Consider the following 23,728-nt stretch of genomic DNA (forward strand, 5'->3'; position numbering starts at 1 on the left):
AGGCTCTGAGCTGTCTGCACAGAGTCCAAGGCAGGGCTCAAACCCATGAACCGTGTGATCATGACCTGAGCCAAAGTCAGACTCTAAACCAACTGAGACACCCAGGTGCCCCCAGATTTTCTTTTTGAGGGGACGGGTTGTGGAAGAGGGAGGATAAGGAGCTGTGTGTTATAGATGTTGGGATTTTCCAAAGAGAGAGCAACATTCCTCTCCAAAACAGTTTCTCACAAACTCTAAGGAGAGATAGAGTGAGAAACCTGAGTTGAGTTTAATCTTACAACATTGTTTCCTGCCATAGTTTAAAATTGAAAACTCATGTTGAAATTAGTAATTAAAGACATTTCATGCTCACGGATTTAAAGAACAAATGTTAAGGTGTCTATATAACCCTTGGGGCACCTGGGTGGCTCAGTCTATTGAGTATCTGACTTCGGCTCAAGTAATGGTTTCACAGTTTGTGAGTTCAAGCCCTACGTCGGGGTTTTTGCTGACAGCTTGGAGCCTGGAGCTTGCTTTGGATTCTGTGTCACCCTCTCCCTCTCTCTCTCTCTCTCTGCCCCTCCCCACCTAGTGCGCTCTCTCTGTCTCTCTTAAAAATAATTAAACTTTAAAAAATGTCTATACTACTCAAAGCAACCAACACATTGAATATAATTCCTATCAAAATATTAACAGCATTTTAACACAAGTAGAACAAGCAATCCTAAAATTTATATGAAACCACAAAAGGCCCTGAATAGCCAAAGTAATCTTGAAAAAGAAAGGCAAAGCTTGAGGCATCAAATTCCGAACTTCAAGTTGTATTACAAAGCTGTAGTGATCAAAACTGTATGGTATTGGCAAAAAAAGAAAAAAAAAAGATACATAGATTAATAGAACAGATAGATAACCCAGAAATGAATGCACAACTATATAGCAAATTAATTTTTGACAAAGCAAAAAAATATATCCAAAGGGGGAAAAATAACAGTATCTTTAACAAATGGTGTTGGGAAAACTGGACAGCAACATGTAAAAGAATGGAGCTGGACCACTTTCTTATACCATACACAAAAATAAATCCTAAATGGATTAAAGACCTAAACATGAGACCTGAAACCATAAAAATCCTAGAGGAGAATATAGGCAGTAACCTCTTTGTCATCAACTATAATAACTTATTTTTAGATTTGTCTCCTTAGACAAGGGAAACAAAAGCAAAAATAAATAATTGGAACGTCATCAAGATAAAAAAGCTTCTGCATAGTGAAGAAAACAATCAACAAAACTAAGGGTCAACTAATGGAATGGAAGAAGATATTTGCAAATGACATATCTGATAAATGGTTAGCATCCAAAATACATAAAGAATTTATACAACACCCAAAAAATGAATAACCCAATTAAAAATGGGCAGAAGACATGAATAGAAATTTTTCCAAAAAAGACATACAGATGGCAAACAGACACTTAAGATGTTCAGCATCACTCATCATCAGGGAAATACAAATCAAAATTGCAATGAGTTATCACCTCACAACTGCCAGAATGGCTAAAATAAACAACACAGGAAACAACAGGTGTTGGTGAAAATGTGGATAAAGGGGAATCCTCTTACACTGTTGATGGGAATGCAAGCTGGTACAGCCACTGTGGAAAACATTTTTGAGTTTCCTCAAAAAGTTAAAAATAAAACCACCCTATGGCCCAGCAATTATACTACTAGTTATTAATCCAAAGGATACAAAAATACTGATTCAAAGGGGCACATGGACACCAATGTTTATAGCAGCATTATCCACAATAGCAAAAAATATGGAAAGAGTGCACATGCCCATTTACTGATGAATGGATAAATAAGAGGTAGTATATGCACAAGGGAATATTACTCAACCATCAAAAAGAATGACATCTTGTCATTTGCAATGATAAGGATGGAGCTAGAGTGTATTATGCTAAGCAAAGTAAGTCAGAGAAAGACAGATCCCATATTATTTCATTGAACTGTGGGATTTAAGAAACAAAACAGATGAACATGGGGGAAGGGAAGGAAAAAGAAATTAAGATAAAAACAGGGAGGAAAATCATAAGAGACTATTACCTATAGGAAACAAACTGAGGGTTGCTGAAGGGGAGGTGGGTGGGGGAATGTGCTAAATGGGTGATGGGAATTAAGGAGGGAACTTGTTGGCATTAGCACTGGGTGTTATATGTAAGTGATGAATCACTGAATTCTAAATACTACACTATATGTTAACTAACTTGAATTTAAATAAAATCTTGGAGGAAAAATAATGAGCGGCACCATTTCCTGGTTAAAAAAAAAGTTAAAAATAGTAGTATCCTATGATTCAGCAATTGCACTACTAGCTATTTGCCTAAAGAATACAAATATACTAATTCAAAGGGATATGTGCACCCAATGTTTATAGAAGCATTATCTACAACAGCCAAATTATGAAAATATCCCATGTCCATCAACTGATGAATGGATAAATAAGAGAGTGTGTGTGTGTATGTGTATATATATATATATATATATATATATATATATATATATAAACACAATGGGGTATTAGCAATAAAAAATAATGAAATCTTGCCATTTGCAAAGACATTGAGCTAGAGAGTATTATGTTAAGCAAAATAAATCAGTTCAAGAAAAACAAATACCATATAATTTCAGTCATATGTTGAATTTAAGAAACAAAACAAATGAGCAAAGGGGAAAAAAGAGAGAGGGAAGCAAACCAAGAAACAGACTCTTAACTATAGAAAACAAACTGACAGTTGCTAAAGGGAAGGTAGGTGAGGGGTGGGTTAAGTAGGTGATAGGGATTTAGTAGTGCACTTGTGATGAGCCCCAGGTGTTGTATGGAAGTGTTGAAACACTATATTGTATACCTGAAACTAATATTACACTGTATGTTAATTGGAATTTAAATAAAAACTTTAATAAAATAAAATAATTAGTAATTAATGCATAATATGCCTATATCTTTACATGTTTATTTCATCTGTGGACATTAATCATATATTTTGCATTGATTCTGTAGCTTTTATCTCTTTTATTAATATTTTGTAATTTTTGATTGTGGAGACAGCACGTCTTCAAAGTTTTGTAGCACTAGGTACCATAAAATGCCATTTTACGACTCTCCAGTCATTAAAATATTAGTACTACCGGAGCAGTGTCAAGAATTCTGCTTACTACTTGGGGATTATGTGATCATCATGTTGGGGTTTAATGGATAAAGGCTAAATGCAACATGGCCCTGTGTTTTATTTGACCATATGATCATTTAGCACTGTAATGTGAATCCAGTACAGCTGTCAATTCTGACTTTCCAATTAATTTAGAAAATATGCAACCCTATATCTAATTTCCTAAGCAGAAATGATATAGGAAATTTTTTTATTATTATTAAAAAAAGTATGAGAGCTCTTTCTGCCTAGGTGATCACCTCCTGCTTTAATTTTGGGATTAGCCGCCTAAAATTAATACTTAAAGATAATAAATAAAAACACAAAATTTTAAAAATAAAGAAAAATCTAAAAAACATTTAAATTAAATTAAATTAAATTAAATTAAATTAAATTAAATTAAATTAAATTAAATTAATTTTATCTTGGCACAGAGCAAGCGGGAAGTTACTTAGCAAGGTTCCGGGTTTCCTCACGCCCCGCCCGCCCTACCACAGCTAAATGGTTTTCCTCCTTGGGGTGCTCTGTCCTGCGGAAAGCAATTCGTGTCCATCTGTCCCAGCTCTGCCCGCCCGCCTCGCATCTACCCTTCTCTTCTGACTCCGCCCCACATCTGTCCGGAACCGCCTCCCGCTGAAGCTGACCCAGTGCGCGTCCGCCAGTCAGTCCCTCCGGACCTGCCGCGAGTCTCAGACTGCCGAAATTACCGCGCGTCACTCGGTCCGTACCCGGTGGGCATCTGGGGTATCTGGGCGGTCTTCCGTCCCCAGCGTGTGTGTCTGTCTGTCTGTCTCTCTGTCTGATCCGCCTTCTGCAGCCTGCCTTCCGGCCCCAGCGCACCAAGTGTTTAGTCTGCCCTTTCACTGACGCTGAGTGTGTTTAGCGGCCTTAGCTGCTAGCCCGCCTGAGACCGGCCAGGCAGCCGGCGGAGGAATACACGTTTGGCCCCTGTCCAGGTTAAGAGAATTTTAAGCCAGTAGGAGCTCGAGGCCTATATTTATGCTGAAAACGGGTCTCGAGGCCTCTGTAAGCCAATGCGAGATGTGGGGGGCCCAGCCAGCTGCTTGATGATTTCTTACAATTAAATGAGGAACAGAGAATTTCTTTCTTACTACTGGCTTTTAAAACAGATTTTAAATCTTAATGGGTGGAAATTATAAGTTCTTTAGGTAGAACAGATTCGTTATTGGGATGCATTGTTGTCTGATGTGTTTGTTCTGAGTCCGCTGACCAGCTGTTTCTGAACTTCATTTTCTCAGCCTCAACAGTGATTCTGAAACTGCTTTTAGCTTCCTTCGCCTTGGCTTTCTTCTTTTTGTGAACAGCTGCTTGGCCCATAGCTTAGAGAAATCAGCCTTTTTTTCTCTCCCGCGAAAGCCTCCTTCCTGTGCTTAGAAAGATGGGGAGTGGAGAGCCTAATCCTGCTGGCAAGAAAAAGAAGTACCTCAAGGCTGCCCTGTACGTGGGTGACTTGGACCCAGATGTTACTGAGGACATGTTATATAAAAAGTTCAGGCCTGCTGGCCCTCTGCGCTTCACCCGAATCTGCCGTGACCCTGTGACCCGCAGCCCCCTGGGCTATGGCTATGTTAACTTCCGCTTTCCTGCAGATGCTGAGTGGGCCCTGAATACCATGAATTTTGATTTGATTAATGGCAAACCTTTCCGCCTCATGTGGTCTCAGCCAGATGACCGCTTAAGAAAGTCTGGAGTTGGAAATATATTCATCAAAAACCTGGACAAATCCATAGATAATAGGGCCCTTTTTTATTTATTTTCTGCTTTTGGGAACATTCTCTCCTGCAAAGTCGTATGTGATGACAATGGCTCTAAGGGTTATGCCTATGTGCACTTTGACAGCCTGGCCGCTGCCAATAGAGCCATCTGGCATATGAATGGGGTGCGGCTCAACAACCGCCAGGTATATGTTGGTAGATTCAAATTCCCAGAAGAGAGGGCAGCTGAAGTCAGAACCAAGGATAGAGCAACTTTCACTAATGTTTTTGTTAAAAACTTCGGAGATGACATGGATGATGAAAAACTGAAGGAAATCTTTAGTGGATATGGGCCAACTGAGAGTGTTAAGGTAATAAGAGATGCTAGTGGGAAATCTAAGGGCTTTGGATTTGTGAGGTATGAGACGCACGAGGCTGCCCAAAAGGCTGTGTTAGACCTGCATGGAAAGTCCATCAATGGGAAAGTTCTGTACGTAGGGCGAGCACAGAAGAAAATTGAACGATTGGCTGAGTTAAGACGAAGATTTGAACGGCTGAGATTAAAAGAAAAAAGTCGGCCTCCGGGGGTGCCTATCTATATTAAGAACCTGGATGAGACCATCGATGATGAAAAACTGAAGGAAGAATTTTCTTCCTTTGGATCAATTAGCCGGGCCAAAGTGATGGTGGAAGTAGGGCAAGGCAAAGGGTTTGGTGTTGTCTGCTTCTCCTCTTTTGAAGATGCTACCAAGGCAGTGGATGAGATGAATGGTCGCACAGTGGGCTCCAAGCCCCTGCATGTCACCCTGGGCCAGGCCAGGCGCAGGTGGTGAGAATAAGAATGCTCAATTTGGTGCAGCCTTTAGCTGGTGCCTACTTAGTTTGGGCTACTTTGTGATGAGGTTATTTTATGCCAGGCTTTGCTTTTCTTTTCTTTTCTTTTCTTTTCTTTTCTTTTCTTTTCTTTTCTTTTCTTTCTTTCTTTCTTTCTTTCTTTCTTTCTTTCTTTCTTTCTTTTTGAAGTAAATACTTTCTTTTGAAAAAATAAGTAAAACTAGAAAACCTTGTTCATTTTAGTGAAGAATATAATTTCTAATTGTAAAACTGTCATTTTGTACCATTTTTTGATAAAATATCCTTAGGGTATATAGAATAAACTTTGTCCCTCCACATATTGTTTTCATTATTATTATTATTTACCTAAACCAGTCAAGGTGAGGTACTTGAGTATATTTACTTCCTTATTGCAATTATACTGCTAAATGTAATTTCTTCTATGAAAATATTCTCAAAATGGCCATTATTTCTGAATCTATCACACAGAAAAGTTCTAACTTGCTTTTTGAGAAATCAGTAAAGCAGGGGAAAATGTATATGATCCGATGAACATTTGTGCATAATTTTACTTTATTATTTAAAATGGATATTATTTTCAAAAGATCTGAGTTTTCTTTATTTCGTTATACATTTTTCCCCTTTTTAATGTATTGTGGGCATATCAGAGAGTTGACAGTGGCTTTGACTAAGTATTGGGAGTTGTATTCAACTTCATGCCCAGAAATAAACCTATTAGTGTTTTCTCAATTAGTATATTAGAAAATTAACACTTTAAGCATTATTAAAATGATGAATTTTATCTTAAAAATCTTTCCTGAGAGAGTTGATATATGAGTACAGTCTAAGCAGCATTCTTGCCACTCATTTTTTAAAACTCCTTAGTAGTACACATGGGTCATGTTAAGTTAACAAAAAAGGTAAATAACTGCACTGAATTGCCTTTACCTATAGAAAATTTTAAAATTTTTACTTCAGCGTCTATAAAGTGTCAATAAAAAGGATAAATAATCCATATAATGATGTTGAAAAATTACTTTGAAGGACATCTTTTATTAAACTTGTCGTTATCTCTTGTAAATTTTTGAATACATCCATGTGATAATATTCACAGATGTATCAAAGCCTCCATCTGTTATATGAGAGCTATTAATCCAGTATGGTTCTCTTTATGTCTGGCTGCTTCGAAGTTGTGACAAGATGTCCTGTTCTATATTGCAGTTACATTACTTATCCTGTAATTTCTAGATTGCAGATTTTTAGTATTTTACTTGTAGTCTCCTCTTTTCTCCACCCATCTACCTCCCATCCATATTACTCTTACTTTTATGTTTTCTTTAGATTGCCTTTCATTTAATATGTGAGTGTTCAAATCATTTTGGAAGTAGAGAAATAATTACTTAATTTATGTAAAATTTTAAAAAATCCTTTTTAAAAATAGGGTTTATTCACATCATATATCCAACCATAAAAAATGCGTTGTCTCTATTCTTAATTGGCTTTTATTATGTTAACTACAAATTTTAGGTTACATGCATAATACAACATAGATATATAATTTTGTTAACACTTGTTAGCTATTTTCCCATAAAACAAAGAGAAAGAACTTTCTCTGTGTAATTGTTTATCTACAAATTACATGTATATTCATTATCAAATATTTTCAAATGGAAATCACTGTTTTTATTGATCATATACATAATACATGCTCATTGTTTAAAAAATGTACACAATGCAGGCATTTATAAAGAATTAATTATAAAGAATTAAATTCCCACAGTTCAGAGATAACCACTATTAATGATTTCATTGCATACATATACTTTTCTCCTATGTAAACACACTCTTTTACAATCAACAAAAAAATACTATATGTACTATTTTGTGTTTCTTTAAATTTTAAGCTAAAAAAATATCAATCTGTATCATCATTTTAGTGACTGCATAGTATTCCATTGCGTGCATGTACTATAGCTTATCTAAGTAACGCATTGAATAATACTTACATGTTTTCCAGTGTTTTCTACATTTGTAAACAACCTTGTGATGAACTCCCTTGCTTAAAACAGTATGAGTTATATGAACTTAAGGAAAAGTATCTATACCATGTAAAAGCTTAGGTCTGCTAAAAATTAGAATGCACATTATATTGATATATGTATCAAAATTCTGAAAAACATTCAAGATATATTCTTTACTTAAATTGACAAAAGTAAAACTAAAAACTAATGGGATATAATTTTCATATTTTATGAGCCCACTGCTTTACATAATTGTGACCATTAAAATATATGAAAACAGTGCAACCTGAAATAAATTTAAAATATCTACATTGGTAATTACTTACTATATGCACTCTCTATTCCTTTTTACCAATTACCAGTTTTTATTTGAATTTATAAACTTGAAGTGTTAGTGTTAACCAGAACCTTTACAAATGCTTTGAATCAGTACAAATCATGCAAGATTTCTAGAAGGTAAAAATCTTCAAGTATAAAAGCATTTAATACATTTGAGGAAATTATTTAAGTATTTAAATAATTATTATTTTTAAAAAGTTAGCCATTACAAATAAAGGAATAATTAAAATATGCCCAAGTACAGATAAATTATATGTTAGGACACTGCAAAGCAGTAAAAAACAAAACAAAACAAAACAAAACAAACCTCTGTAAATTCAGTTGGTAAAAAGAAAGGGAAAATTATAAAGGAAAGATAATCTCTATTTGAACACAAACACCTGGGTAATTTTTCAATCTTGTACTTTTCATTTTTCACTACATTTAATAGACTTATAATTAAGGTTTTCAAGGGGGAGCAAAACAACTGAACAGCTTAAATTTGTGAAAAAATCATTAAAAATAGGATATTGTTCATTTCCTAGCGCAAGATAATTAGTAAATTAGTAAAACTATACTGTCAATTGTCATGGTAAACTTAAGAATGGACTATTTAATACAAGTTTTGTTTGTTTCCCCCAGCCTTTTTCAGCTTTTCAAAACAGTCACTGTACAAACTTCAAATGTGCCCAGGAGAAGAAAATTAAGAACATTGCTTTGTGATTGTAAACCATCATATTAAAAGTTATTCTGGTGAGACTATTCTGTACAAAAAACTTCTTCATATACTGTTGCCTTTCTGGTTGTATCTATGATTAAGGGGACAAACAAAATGTTACATGTTAAGTGATATTTTCAGTACAGGGGAAAATGTAAGAATACTATGTGTTTAAGGGAATATTTAGGAATGGTGTGAATGCCATCCTACCTATAAATAAATGGCTTTATTTAAGGAAATAGTTTAAAATGCATCAGTAAATTACTGAATATAGATGATATATGTGTTCCCAGCATCTACGTTAATACCTGGAATATAGTTAGCATTCCATGGTTGCTTGTTGAATTATCCCTTAATTTGTTTGTTTTTCAATTGTCTCCTCAGTATTTCACAGGAGAAATGAGTTATTACAGAATAAGCCATTTTTTATCAAATTTCATCCCATAAAGAAATAATTGAGAGCTGATTAGTTACATAGATTGGCGCTTCTAATATGGTGTTACTGGTGATATAGACTAGTGCTTATCCTGCTGAGGTGTTATCAATACTTTTACACTTCTCATGATTTCTTTTTTTATTATTGTTCAACAATTTATTGATGAGTTTATCTTAGACAAAGCTTCTAATAATTGACATAAGTTAAATGAAAATATATTTGTATATATTTTTTAAATAAATTAATGGGATGTTGCTTCAAGACCAAGACAATTTCCACAAGGCCTTGTTCCTACATTAAATCAAGTGATCACAAGAATCCCTGAAAAACTAGTGCTTGTGCATGTGAAATTAATTGTTTCTTACATACTTCATGGTGTTACTTCCCAAGAAATATAACCTAACAAATGCTTTCTTTGAGATTCAAGAGAGTTAATATAACCACTTGGCTTCAAGGGATCATGGTCAGTAGTTAGAAATAATCTAGCTACCATTGGAAATCTGAGAAAGGCCTAACTCAATGTACAAATATTGAGGATATAATTTATATGAAACTTAAAAAAAATAACTCCAAGTACTTTCACCATCAAAAGTCAAATTCAGTTTTAAAACATCTCCCATTTGGCACACAAAAATGACCAGTGTTCTCATTAAATTTCTCAACAGAAGTTTGGAGCCTTTGCATTTTATTTAATTAAGAAAATATTTAGTTCTTTGGAGAGACTTGCAAGAAAAGAGATGAGTGATGCTATTATATGTCATGACTGTCTCAGTTATCAGAGTAAATTAGTTTCTTTGTTTTAAAACTAGTAAGTGAAACACCAGGTGTTGGCATCTTTTCTATAAAAAAATAAGCCTTCTATAATGTAGAATAAATAATTTTACAAATTTTTGAGATTGATTTAAAATTTCTAAAAAGGTAAATTATACTTTTGGAAAATCAAAGACTTTTTAAATCAATATTTAGGAGCATTTGAAAATTAATTTTAAGCAAATTTACACAGGATTGCAAATGACTCCTTTTTTTATTAAATTAAAATTGACATACTAATTATATTAGTTTCAGGTGCACAACATATTGATTCAACAATTCTATATATTACTATATGCTCACCATGGTAAGTGTAATCACTACCTGTCACTGAACAATGTTATTACAATATTATCGACTACATTCCCTGTGTTGTATTTTCATCCCCAGGACTTACTTCATAACTGGAAGTTTGTACCTTTTAATACCATTCATCTATTTTACCCACTTCCAGTTTGTTCTCTGTATTTAAGAGTCTGTGTATTTGTTTGTTCATTTGCTTTGTTTTTCAGAGTTCACACCTAAGCGAAATCATATGGTATTTGTCTTTGTCTGATTTATTTCACTTAGTATAATACTCTCTAGATCCATGTATGTTGTTGCAAATGGCAAGGTCTCATTTCTTTTTATGGCTGAGTAATATTACATTGTGTATATATACCACATCTTCTTTATCCATTCATCTGTTGATGGACACCTGGGTTGCTTCCATACCTTAGGTATTGTAAATAATGCTGAAATAAACATAGGGTGAATATATTTTTTGGAATTAGTGTTTCATTTTCTTTGGGTGCAAACAACTCCTTTATTTTTTTTGTTCCAAGTTTTTATTTAAATTCCAATCAGTTAACATATAGCATAATATTAGTTTCAGTAGAATTTAGTGATCCAGTTCTCCTCAGAAGTGCCCTCCTTAACATCCATCATGCATTTAGCCCATCGCCCCTCCCACCTCCCTTCCAGCAACCCTCAGTTTGTTCTCTATAGTTAAGAGTCTGTTTTACAGTTTACCTCTCTCTCTTTCCCTCTTTATGTTCATCTGTTTTGTTTCTTAAAATCCACATGATTGACATCATATGATATTTTTCTTTCTCTGACTTATTTTGTTTAGCATAATACTCTAGCTCCATCCACTTCATTGCAAATGGCAAGATTTCATTTATTTCTATGCCTGGATAATATTCTTATATATATATATATATATATATATATATATATATATATATATATACACACACACACACTTCTTTGACTTCTTTATCCATTTATCAGTCAATGGGAATTTGGGCTCTTTCTATAATTTGGCTATTATTGATAATGTTGCTATAAACATCAGGGTGCATGTGTCACTTTGAATCAGTAATTTTGTATATTTTAGATAAATATCCAGCAGTGCAATTGCTGGATTGCAGGGTAGTTCTAGGTTTAACTTTTTGAGGAACCTCCATACTGTTTTCCACTGTTTGCATTCCCACCACCAGTGTTAGAGGGTTCACCTTTCTCCATCTCCTCAACAACACCTATTGTTTCCTGTGTTTTAAATCACCTTTCTGATTTCACTTAGCATAATACCCTCCAGTTCCATCCACGTAGGGTATTATGCTAAGCAAAATTAGTCAGAGAAAGACAAATATCATATGACTTCACTCATATGAGGACTTTAAGACACAGAACAGATGAACATAAGGGAAGGGAAACAAAAATAATATTAAAAACAGGGAGGGGGACAAAACATGAGAATCCTAATATGGAGAACAAACAGAGGGTTACTGGAGGAGTTGTGAGGGTGGGATGGACTAAATGGGCAAGGGGCATTAAGGAATCTACTCCTGAAATCATTGTTGCACTATATGCTAACTAATTTGGATGTAAATTAAAAAAAAAATTAATTAAAAAAAATCACCTTTCTGAGGATTTTGGGCAGACTACATCCCTGAATAGAACTACACACAGAGAAGAATTTGCAAGCTTTTTTTTCCCAAAGCTTTAGGGAACCCAAAGAATCTCCCTAGTTAATTTTATTGCACAAAAATTTATTATATGTTAATTTCCTTACCTATAGGAGTAAATACCATATTTTTGTGTGTGTGTGTGATGAAGAGAGGCCCGTTACATTATGGCAGAGATAGTGGCAAAGTAATGCAAATTAAGATGAAGAATATGTTTTCCTATTATTAAAGAGTTGTTTTGGGGGCACTTGGGTGGCTCAGTTGGTTAAGCGTCCAACTTAAGCATCTCAGGTCATGATCATGTGGTCAGTGAGTTCTAGCCCCATGTCAGGTTCTCCGCTGACAGCTCAGAGACTGGAGCCTGCTTTGGATTCTCTCCCTCTGCCATCCCCCTGCCCTCTCTCTCAAAAATAAATAAACATTAAAAAATAATTTTGTTTTAAATATGGGATTTATGAATTAACCCAAGAATAATTAAAAGAAGGGATATAGATAAATAAAGAAAATATTTAAATGTTATAAATATTTAAAAATAAGGGCAGTAAATGTCTGCCTGGCTTGATATCTACTTTAAGTTGAAGCATGATGAATAGTTTTCATTTAGTTTGTATGGTTATTCTTAATACTTATTTGACTACTACAGTAATAGTAAACCTTAAGAAACTTTCATTTGTAAGTGAATTTCCTAAAAAGAAAATCATCGGTACTACTCTACTTGTCTATACTCACTTACCTCCATCACCTAATCTCAACTCCATCTTTTGCTGAACACAGAAGCTTTTATAAGGCATTTTTAGTTTATGTAGTTTGTCTAAAAATTATCTAAAACATTTCTAGTAAGGTGTGTGTGTGTGTGTGTGTGTGTGTGTGTGCATGTGTGTGTGTGTGAGATATTGTACCATTTTGTCAAGATTAAATTTCAGGACTTGCATGTTAAGCCACAGTAGAGAGTAGGATATGTAAACTGTTTATATATAGATGAATGTATCTAGCTGAAGATATTATTTTTAAAGAAAATGTACCATATAAAAATGATGTTAATTTGTTAATTAAACCAACAAAAACTATGGGCTCTGTTTAGAATTGTGCTTTCATGCTGTACACATGTTCTAGAGCATCTGAGTACCGAAGACTGGGTAATACAAACAGAAGTATATATTGCTAATGTGGTACAAATTTTGAGATGTGAAAGCCATATGCCAAGCATAACAAAAAATAATGCTAAGAGACACTGCCCAACTTTTCTGAAGTGGCAACTTAGGAAATGAAAATGAAACTATATGTAGCCCTTAGTTGTTTTATGGAGACATACCACAATAATGTAAACTCTTTCAGGCAAAAAATAAAAATTTATGAGAAGATACAGTTTTCTAAAACTTCTATTATATTTTGATAAAAGTAAAACAAACTGTGAAGATTGAAAAACAAGTATGAACTAAGTATGTCTCCCCCTTTAGTATCCAAAAAAAAAAACAGTTTTACTTAGGCAGAATAATTTTCTTAGACCACTGGGTCATTTGCACTTTTTATTTTTAGTTTGTGGGAGATGTGTATATGTAATATATTTTCATGATCAAAAACAAATATATCTCCTCAAATATCCTATTTATAAGGTGATAGGTAAACTGGAAACAATGTTACAACTTTTCCTCAGCAGCAAGTTTCATCACAGAAATCATTCAAGGTGGGTTACTCATACAAGTAATTGTAGGTTTGAATTTTTTTTTCTCTAATTTGGGGCCAAGAATTTATGACTATGGCAGTTGTGTTTTAATTCATCTGGGATCATAATTTTTTTTATTTTTATTTTTTTAGATTTTAATTTTTTCCCAACGTGTGGCTCAAACTCACAACCCTGAGATAAACAGTCACACACTAAACTGACTAAGCCAGCCATGTGTCCCATGGGATCATACATTTTTAGAACACTGTCTGCTAGAACTGTTTATCTTGCTAAATGTGCAAAGACCACTTATCAGGTAAAAATTGAAAATGTTATTAAGTACTTGAAACAATATGGAATTTGTCCATAAAAACAAGGTTAAAGTTCATTAAATAAATAAGAATACTATCTTTTTTTAAAATTTTTTTTCAACGTTTTTTATTTATTTTTTGGACAGAGAGAGACAGAGCAGGAACGGGGGTGGGGCAGAGAGAGAGGGAGACACAGAATCGGAAACAGGCTCCAGGCTCCGAGCCATCAGCCCAGAGCCCGACGCAGGGCTCAAACTCACGGACCGCGAGATCCTGACCTGGCTGAAGTCGGACACTTAACCGACTGCGCCACCCAGGCGCCCCAAGAATACTATCTTAAATAATTTTAGTCACTCTTAGGAATTCATCACAGATAATAATTTCAGACAAATTGAATACACATATTTTGAAAAACAAGAAATAGAAAAATAATAATTAATATTTTGTCTCCAGAGAGAGAGAGAGAGAGCTTTTACAAAAATATGTATAAGTGAGGATTGGATACAAAAGGGGAAAAAATCATGGAAATCTTTCACAACTACTCAGAGAGGGAAGCCACTTTTCTCTGGAGCACCATTAGTATAAACCAAAAAGCAATGAAAATGTTGGGAAGGTAGAGAAAAAAGGCAAGGTTTGGTTCTTAGAAATATGAACTTGAGGCACCTGTGTAAACTTCATTAAGAAGACTCCAGATTTAATGATAAAGTTGTCTCAGAGGATAAATTATTTCTTCTTTTCTTCCTTTTGCATATACTACCTAAAATCTTCAGGACTTTCCAGAATTTTTATTAAGGTATTCCAGCAATAATTTCTAACTTCTAATAACAATGACTGGAATGTACTATATATAGTGTTTTTATTTTTTAAAGCTCCTTATGTCTTGTTGTTTACACTGATGTCACAACATTTGCTCTTTCCAAGGTGCATTGATAGATTGTTAAATTTACTATGAAACAAATAGTAGATCATTCCTATCAAAAATTCAAGGTTTGTATGGCAGTTGGGGCAGGAGTTAGTACTAATTCTAGCATAATTAAGATCTTGTGTTTATAGGGAAATTGGACGGATGGATAGATTATGGATAGATGGATGGATATGTACATATATATATAGATAAACGCACATATATACATAAACAATAATAAAGGGGGGATAAAAAGAGATAAGAATAGATGTATGGAATTTACGAATAATGATGTGTCTATCGTTATCATATGGGTTCAAATTAAGAGTTACAAAATTTCTAGACCAAAAACCATGCTTTGATCCCTAGCAGTGCTATGTTCCAAGAAAAGGTGACTGCACAATTCTTGACAGGTGTTAATAATTATAGGCAGGTGTATCCTGTGGCAATTCATTCCAATAAGATATGTACAATGAATTTATATTTACCAGCATGCTGATGGTGAAATACTAGCACAAATGTAAATCAAAGATACTACTGAAATTTCCTCAGTGCAAGTTGGCATGCTGTGTTTTTTTTAAATTTTTTAAAAATTTTGTTTAGTTTTGAGACAGAAAGACAGAGATAGACACAGAGAGTGAGCAAGGGAGGGGCAGAGAAAGGGAGACACAGAATCTGAAGCAGGCTCCAGGCTCTGAGCTGTCAGCACAGGGCCCAACGTGGGGCTCAAACCCACGAATTGTCAGATCATGACCTGACCTGAAGTTGGACGCTTAACCAACTGAGTCACCCAGGTGGGCCTGCATCTTGTGTTTTTGAAAATTTGGTCTAGAGTGTATCAGAACTACCTGGAGTGTTTGTTAAAACTGAGATTCTTAGGACTTACCCTTGGCTTACTGAATCAAAACTGACATAACAGTGCTGAAGGTGGGGTGTACAACAAAAATTTACATTTTTCTCATAGTCTCCAGGTAATTTTTATGCATGCTTACAAATATCTAGAATAGGAGTCAGCAAACTTTTTCTCTAAATGCCAGATAGTAATTATTTTAGCCTTTGGGAGACAAGAAGTAACATCAAGGATATTATATAGATACTTATACAAAAAGAAAAAAAGACAAATTTCCACATATTTTAAAATTGACAAAATTCAAAATATAATGATGACAATGATACAAAGATATTTTTTTCATAATATAATTCTAATGAAAAGAATTTGGGGGATTACATGTAGCTTAATTAGTGTTCATCAAAGTTATGTCTTTCAGTTATCAAATAGATTGTAAATGTGTTCATGTATTAAAAGCTTTTAAGTATGCAGGCCATGTAAAAAATTGTGGCAGCACAAATTTGGCCTGCAAGTTACAGTTTTTCAACCTCTGAACTAGAAACCCTGGTCTACATACTTTGGCCTAGAAAGTATCTCCCAAGATTAGCTACTTAGAATAAGTAATAATAATAATATGAAAAACCTTATTAATTGATACAATTTAGTGAAATAAGTTACAAATGAAATAAAGTTAAAAAGGAAAACAATAATGATAATAGTCAAACCATAAAAGTGCTAGAAAACTGTACAAGTGGCTCTTTTTTTCCAAATTTCTGGAAAGGAAAAAATTCTAAACAAATCCTAGATGTAAGTATCTGAAATGATCAGCTCATAAAAAGCATCCCATTTTAATAAGAAAAAATTATATATACATAACATATACATGTATATACTGTGTTTATATTTGTGTATGTGTATGCATAAAGTGTATACACTTACAACAAAACATTAAGTAATTTTCTTCGGTTATAAAATTATAGGTGATTTTTTTTCTTTTTCATTATATAAATTTTCTAAATAGCTTATAACTAAAATGTAGAATATCTTTAACGAAGAAATACTATTTAGAATATTAGAAAGCTTTTATAATAATTGAACTCTTACTGTTGTCACCCTCTGTCAGTTCCTCCTTGTATGTTCTTCATCTCAGTAAATGGCAGCTCCTTTCTTGCAGTTTTAGGCCAAAAACTTTGGAGTTATTCTTAACTCTTTTCTTTTTATCACACTCCGCATCCAGTCTGTCTGGAAAAAAATGATGGCTAAATCTTGAAAATATCCTCAAAATCGTATAATTTGTTATCACTTTTTGTTGCCAACAGCTCAGTCTGAACCATGATCATCTCTCACCTAGATTATTTCAGCAGTGAAAGCTCTTGTGCTCAGTGAAGTTCAAACTCCTTACCAAGGCCTTATCTTGCTAATTAAATCCCTTACTCTTCACCTCTCTACATCACTCCCACAACACTGTCACCTCAATATTCTCAGAAATATCAAGCACATTACTATGTCAGTTCATTTGCTCCTGCTCTGTCCCTTCACCTGGAACTCTCTTTATTCAGATATTTTCATGGCTTATTCTATAAATGTACTCAGATCTCAACTAAAATATCACCAAATAAGAAAGTATTTTCCTACTCCTGTATACATAATGGCAAGCCCCATTCCCTTCCAAAACTCTTTATTCTTCCTAATACTTTTTTTCATAGAATTTAAAAATATCTGATATATTTTATGTTTATTTCCATTGTTTTTCCTCATCCCACTACCTCTAAACTCTATGTCAGTGCCTAAAAAAGTGACTCGTATGTAATGATAGTAAATATATGTTTAACAAATGAACTGCATAACTTGATAGAATGTAGCATGACAAAGAAGAGTGATATTTATATCATAGAATAAAGCAGACTGCATTTTACTGCTAATTAAGCAACAGCAACATGAAAACCTTTCCACATAGAACAAAAGAGTAATGAAAATACATTCAATAAATATTTATAGTGCATGTGAGGCTGTCTGAAAATTGGAACAATTTGTAACTTTTTTTACCTTTCTATTTTTTAGATAATCCAAATTTTATTTAATGAATATATATGATTTCATAATGGATAAACCTGATGATCTTTAGGAATTATCAAGAGATGGGGATCCTGGGTAGCTCAGTCAGTAAAGTGTTCGACTTCAGCTCAGGTCATGATCTCATGGTTCATGACTTGGAGCCCCACGAGGGACTCTATGATGATAGCTCAGAGCCTGGAACCTGCTTCAGATTCTGTGTCTCCCTCTCTCTCTGCACCCCCCCTCAAAAATAAACATTAAATTTTTTTTAAAAAACCAAGCCATAATAGAATAAATAAAAAATCAAATCTCTATGACTTTTTCTAGATTAATATTTTATTATTTTTTCAATTTTTTTGTTTATTTAGAGAGAGAGAGTGCAAAAGCACAAGTGTGAGCAGGGGGGTAGCAGGGAGAGTGCAAGAGAGAATCTCAAGGAGGTTCTGCACTGTCAGCATGGAGTTTGATGTGGGGCTCAAACCCATGAAGTGTAAGGTCATGACCTGAGCTGAAATCAAGAGTTGGACACTTAACTGACTGAAGGACCAAGGCGACCCAATATTTTATTCTTATATTTCTCTTAACAAATGAAAATTGAAAGTCAACTAGAAACAGGGAAATACACCAATTATGCCAGATCAATGGTTACAATTTTTATTTTTGTATAAAAAATATCCCACAAATCAATACAAGGTCACATGGGCAAAAGTAGTTTGTGAGAGAAATATATACACAACTTTAAAATAAAAAGAAACAAATAACAACTGTATAGAAAACATATGACAATGTTCAAGGTAGCTAGTTAATAAATGCAAATTTAATGAGACACCATTTTCACTTAACAAATTAGTAATACTGAAAACATTAGTCAATGCTGGTCAGGCTGTTAAAACAAACACTCTCAATTATTGCTAATCAAGGTTTAACTTGTTAAAACTTAAGAAAAAAGTTATTTTCAGAATTTGCTTTAGTATCCTTAAAGTCTTTCATACCTTTTCAACGGGATTACCATCCTAAAACCCATATATGTACAGTTCCCCATTAGACTGAAAATTTCACTTTGAAACCCTCATTAAAGATCTCTGGAGTAATTACCATACCTCATCATTCTATCTGGGCCATGAGAACACCCCACTGTCATACCACAACATAATCTCCAAGAAAAAAAAAGTGCATTATGTTGGCAAGTTTAACAACTGAATGCTAGAAAAACTCACTTTTCTTCAAATATGGCCTTCTCTTATCTATCTGCTTTTCTCATAGAGCTACATATATCAAAGATCTGAGATCATAGAAGGCATGTAATACTGATTTGTTAATCGAGTTATTGAAAACACATCTTATTTCTCTTTGGATTATTGTTTTTCTATTGTTAGAAAAAGAGGATAATAACCAGAAAGAAGGGAGATACTCAAATAAAATTATCATCTGCCAACCTAGAATTCATAGGTTTATCTTGATCTTAAATTTTCTTCTATGTTAGCATCCAAATTACACCAAATATCTATTTGATCATTTGGGCCAAATAAGCATGTTTGTGCACACATGCATGTGGGTGTGTGTATGGATGAGGGTGTATGTTTCTTTATATGGTTTTGTGTGTTTGGAGAGAGGAAGGATTATCACAGTTGTCCGGTCAAAGTAATTAAAATACTTGAATCAGTTATAAAAGTAGAGATAATCGCCAATATTTTCCGACTTCCTTATATAACTTCAGCATTCACTAACTCAGAACTGCAAAGGAAAAGAAATGAAAATTTAAAGCCTTTACCAAATGAAGTATATTTAGAACAGAATAAAAGTGTTAAGGAAAGACTATTATTGAAAGACATAGTTTGTGTTTTCACCCACTATGGAAGGAAACATAATATTCTATATAATCTGCCCCCCCCCCAAAAACACATAGCATAGAGATACTTGGGAATGAGTATAGTGTAGATGTCAGCCTCAATATGTATCTGTAGTCACTTGTAAACTGAATTGTTTAACCAACAGAGCAACTATTGATAGATAAACAAAACAAGCATGTTATTAATCTATTTACAGGAATTACAAGAACTGAGAAAAATGGTTATATTTGTTTCAAATTAAGCTGACTACTTTGGCAATTGTTTTTATCTTTCTAAAGGAAAGTTTAGGAATTAATTAAAATGGTACCTCATATTTCTTTTTCTTTATCTTTATATGTCTATTTTTAAACTATATTCTATTCTCAAATTTTTATTAGTTAGAGGAAAAATTCCTTTAGTAAATGTAAAGTATTGGAAATCTTTTTTTCCCCTAATTTTGAAAAGCATTATCTCTAAGTTTCCCTTTATATTAAAAAAAAACTTTAATTACAATGGATAATTTTTTACCACTAACCATGAAAGCATATGTCATCTTGTCCTCTGGGTCATTCATTCTCTCTTATTTCACAGAATGCTTAACAACAAACACAGTGTATAATTAAATTCAGATTTTTCTTAAGTTGTGGCCTAGTATAAATTAGTCATAGTGCTTTTAACTCCTTGAACCATTTAAAACTATGGTATACTTTCTTTTATTTATGAATAAAAGGTTTGTGTCATGTAGAGGATGGGAAGATGATCATCCCTTATTAATTGATAAACAGTATTCACAAAAATGTGGGAATGACCAATAATGCAAGTATATTTTTCCCAATATTAAGCCTATTCCAGTAAACATGAATATATAGATCTATATAATTGTTACATGTCAAATAATCCTCACTTTCTCAGTATCAAGTATAAGCTTGAAAGCTTCACTATAAAATTGCTCTGATAAGGAGATGAGTAACTATCTAATAATTTGTATATAATCTCAAATCAATTTTTTAAGTTTATTTATATATTTTGAGAGAGAAAGAGAGAGAGAAAGCATGGGTGGGGAAGGGGCAGAGAGAGAGGGAGAATACCAAGCAGGCTCCACACTCTCAGTGCAGAGCCCAACATGGGAGTCAGTCTCATGTACTGTGAGATCATGACCTGAGCTGAAATCAAGAGTAGGATGCTTAATCAACTGAGCCACCTAGGTGCCAGTACTCAAATCAATTCTTAAATCTATATTCCCTTCTCAAAACAGTGTCATGCTTCCAGAAATTAAATCCTTATACAGTAAGTTTTTCTTTTCCTGCCCCTGTCTTACAGTATTAGTATTAGATTGGTGACCAGACCAGAAAAGCATGTGTGAATACAATTTCATCCTGAAGGAATTTCCAAGCCATATATATATATATATATATATATATATATATATGTAGCTTCCTCCATACATTGAATCATACTCCATGACTAAAGAAGACTTGGGTTTTCTGTTGTTCCTATCTGGCTATATACCTGTGTATCTCCAGAATATCTACGTAAACAACATTAGTGTATTCTATGAAAATATAAAGAAGTCAATCATTTATGAAAAGATTCAGTGTTATAAAAAATTAAGCAAATTTAGCATATTCAATTATAACTGAGTAAAGGCTAATTCAAAACAGTAAAAATAAAGTTAATATTAAAAACACTTCAGAGTTAGTAAAGAGTCCATCAGTAATGAATTAAGTCATAGACTTGATGATTTCAAACGTAAACTGTTTCATTAACTTAAATATTCCATAACTCACTACATTCCAGGTTAACATTAATTCTTCTAAAGATTTCCTAATTGTTTTATTTTGTTAATTGTAAATCAACATTCTCAGAAGAAGTCAATAATGCTGCTGTAACCATTTCTATCTAATAGTGTACAATTTGTTTTAAGAAGTTCAGTAAGGCATAAATAAATAGATAAATGATTTTATATATATATATATATAAAGTAAAATGTCTAGAAATAAAAAAAAAACTACTACTATATACAGAAGATAAAATGTTGTAGATTGGAAATACAAATAATTCTGTAAATTAGCAAATTAGGATAAAAACTAGATTTCTGATTTATACTAGATACAGGTTTAATATGAAATTATTATCTCTTTATATGCAAACAGAAATATGAAGGCTTACCTTTAAAAGGTTACCATTTTATATGGTCCAAAAATATCTAACTAGAAAACAACCAACAGAAAATTAGAAAAATTAGAACACTTCATTGTGAATTTTTAGAGACATAAATGAGAGGTATACAATGTTCACAAATTAATATTTGTGACTTAATATTTAAATAAATTAACTATAAAATTAATTTATAAGTTAAATGTAATAACAGTCAAGTCCCGACAATTTTTCTCATGTGGAATTTGATGAGCAGATTGTAAAATTTGTATGGAAGAAGTGGTGGTACAAGGGCTGCTGCACAGCTAGCAGAGCCACAGTCTGGGTGGCATCATGTGCTCCTGAACTCTCCACATCACCCTATCTAACATCCCAAGGGCCCCAACCCAGTGGTGATGCCCCTAACCACTGTGCAGAGAGTAGCCCCAGTAGCAGTGCCATGACCAGGTGGAGCACTTATATCAACAACTTCATGGTTGGTGGGACATGTCAGGACATAGCCATTGTGAGCTGTAAGGACTTGCCCTCCATCTGGGCAGCAGTCTCCAGAAAAACCTTTGCCAACATCATGCCAGCAAAGGTTGGTGTCCTGGTTGGCAAAGGCCAATCAAGTATTTTTGTGAATGGGATGGAATGTGGAGGCCAGAAATGTTCTGTTATCTGGGACTCACTGTTTCAGGAATGGGAATTTACCATGGATGTTCATACCAAGAGCACTGGGGGGATCTTCCACTTTCAAAGTCACTGTCACCACGACTGACAAGACATTAGTCCTGATGATGGGCAAAGAAGGTGTACACAGTGGTACGATCAACAAGAAATGTTATGCAAGGAGTTAAGATGGTCAGATAATAGGGGGACCTTATGCTCATCTTCTACCTTGAACACAGATAAATATCAAATCATTACGAACACTCAGTAAATCAATGTGAGGACTGAGAGAACAAACTGCATATCTAGAAGGAGAAAAACAACCACAATGTGGAAGGTAGGATCTTCAGAAATTTGATTCGGGGAAGAAGAGAATTGTGGGTGCTGCAGAGAAGAGGGAGCCTTGGTCATGGAGTGAGGAAAAAGAGAAATAGAGACAGAGTGACAGCAGCATTGAGGGTATTGCACAAGAAAAAAAAGTCTTCCCCAAAACCATTGACTGGGAAAAAGAGAGGACCTAATTATTGCAACTTTTTATAAGCAGCAGAGCACAAAGTCTGAAGTTTTGGAAGTCTATGCCATAGCCAAGGTTGTGCCTGATGTGCATAATGGTGCTTCTGTAGGGAAAGAGGAAAGAGGCACAGGAATGGACAACATGGTCTGAAGATCCCATGTCGCATTGGGAGAGACAGTTGCCCTTCTTGGAGTGCATTTGGTAGAGGTGGCACTGCCTATTACAGGAAAATAGAGATAGTGGGCACCATTGAGCAGCATGGGTAATTAACATACCAGAAGAGACACCTGTTGAAGGCAACTAATCTGGAAGACAGCATTTGGCTCTACTTTACTATAAAGTCTGAGCTCCTGCATGGCCATGAAACTGCTTTTCTGGGACAAACTGTCATCAGCCACAGCGTGGCATGACCGTCCCCCAGAGGATCATTTCAAGTCCACCACACAACAGGTCTCTAAAATTTGGAATATTGAAACCAAGCCATTCACCTAAGATAAAACACAAGAGCACTGTACCACCAGGCAGACAGCTCAGACACAGACAGGGTGAAGGTTGTATTCTGACAGAAGCCTGAGACATAAGAGGGGAGATTGTTCACTCTACTGTGAGGGCTTCCTAAAAGGTGGCAGTGTGAACTCCCCTCTCCAGGGACAAGGGAATGTGGTGATGCCATCCCCCACCCCCACTGCCACCCATCAGCGTGGACAGACTTCAGTGAGCAACACAGTGCCAACAGTGAAGACAGGAGCAGCTTACACTAATGCATATCCCTCTGTACTCTGAAGATGCATCTTTACTAGGACAATTCAGCCTGAGAACCAGACACTAGGC

At 34.3% G+C, this 23,728-nt stretch overlaps 1 protein-coding gene and 1 pseudogene across 2 annotated transcripts; both read left to right on the top strand.

The window, feature by feature from the left end:
- The first annotated feature begins 3,771 nt into the window (after positions 1-3,771).
- On the top strand, positions 3,772-5,849 carry PABPC5 (poly(A) binding protein cytoplasmic 5). Of its 2 annotated transcripts, none has more exons than XM_027053559.2 (2): positions 3,772-3,903; positions 4,443-5,849. In XM_027053559.2, the coding sequence occupies exon 2, from the start codon at positions 4,583-4,585 to the stop codon at positions 5,729-5,731; it is 1,149 nt and encodes a 382-aa protein (XP_026909360.1). In that variant the 5' UTR covers positions 3,772-3,903; positions 4,443-4,582; the 3' UTR covers positions 5,732-5,849. The 2 variants fall into 2 exon arrangements, with proteins under 2 accessions (XP_026909360.1, XP_053057404.1); XM_053201429.1 differs by having other exon boundaries at positions 3,825-3,914.
- Positions 5,850-22,171: 16,322 nt separating this feature from the next.
- LOC106968292 (profilin-1-like) lies at positions 22,172-22,571 on the top strand (annotated as a pseudogene).
- The last annotated feature ends 1,157 nt before the right edge of the window (positions 22,572-23,728 follow it).

Source organism: Acinonyx jubatus, chromosome X (genome assembly GCF_027475565.1).
Source record: "Acinonyx jubatus isolate Ajub_Pintada_27869175 chromosome X, VMU_Ajub_asm_v1.0, whole genome shotgun sequence".
NCBI lineage: Eukaryota > Metazoa > Chordata > Mammalia > Carnivora > Felidae > Acinonyx > Acinonyx jubatus.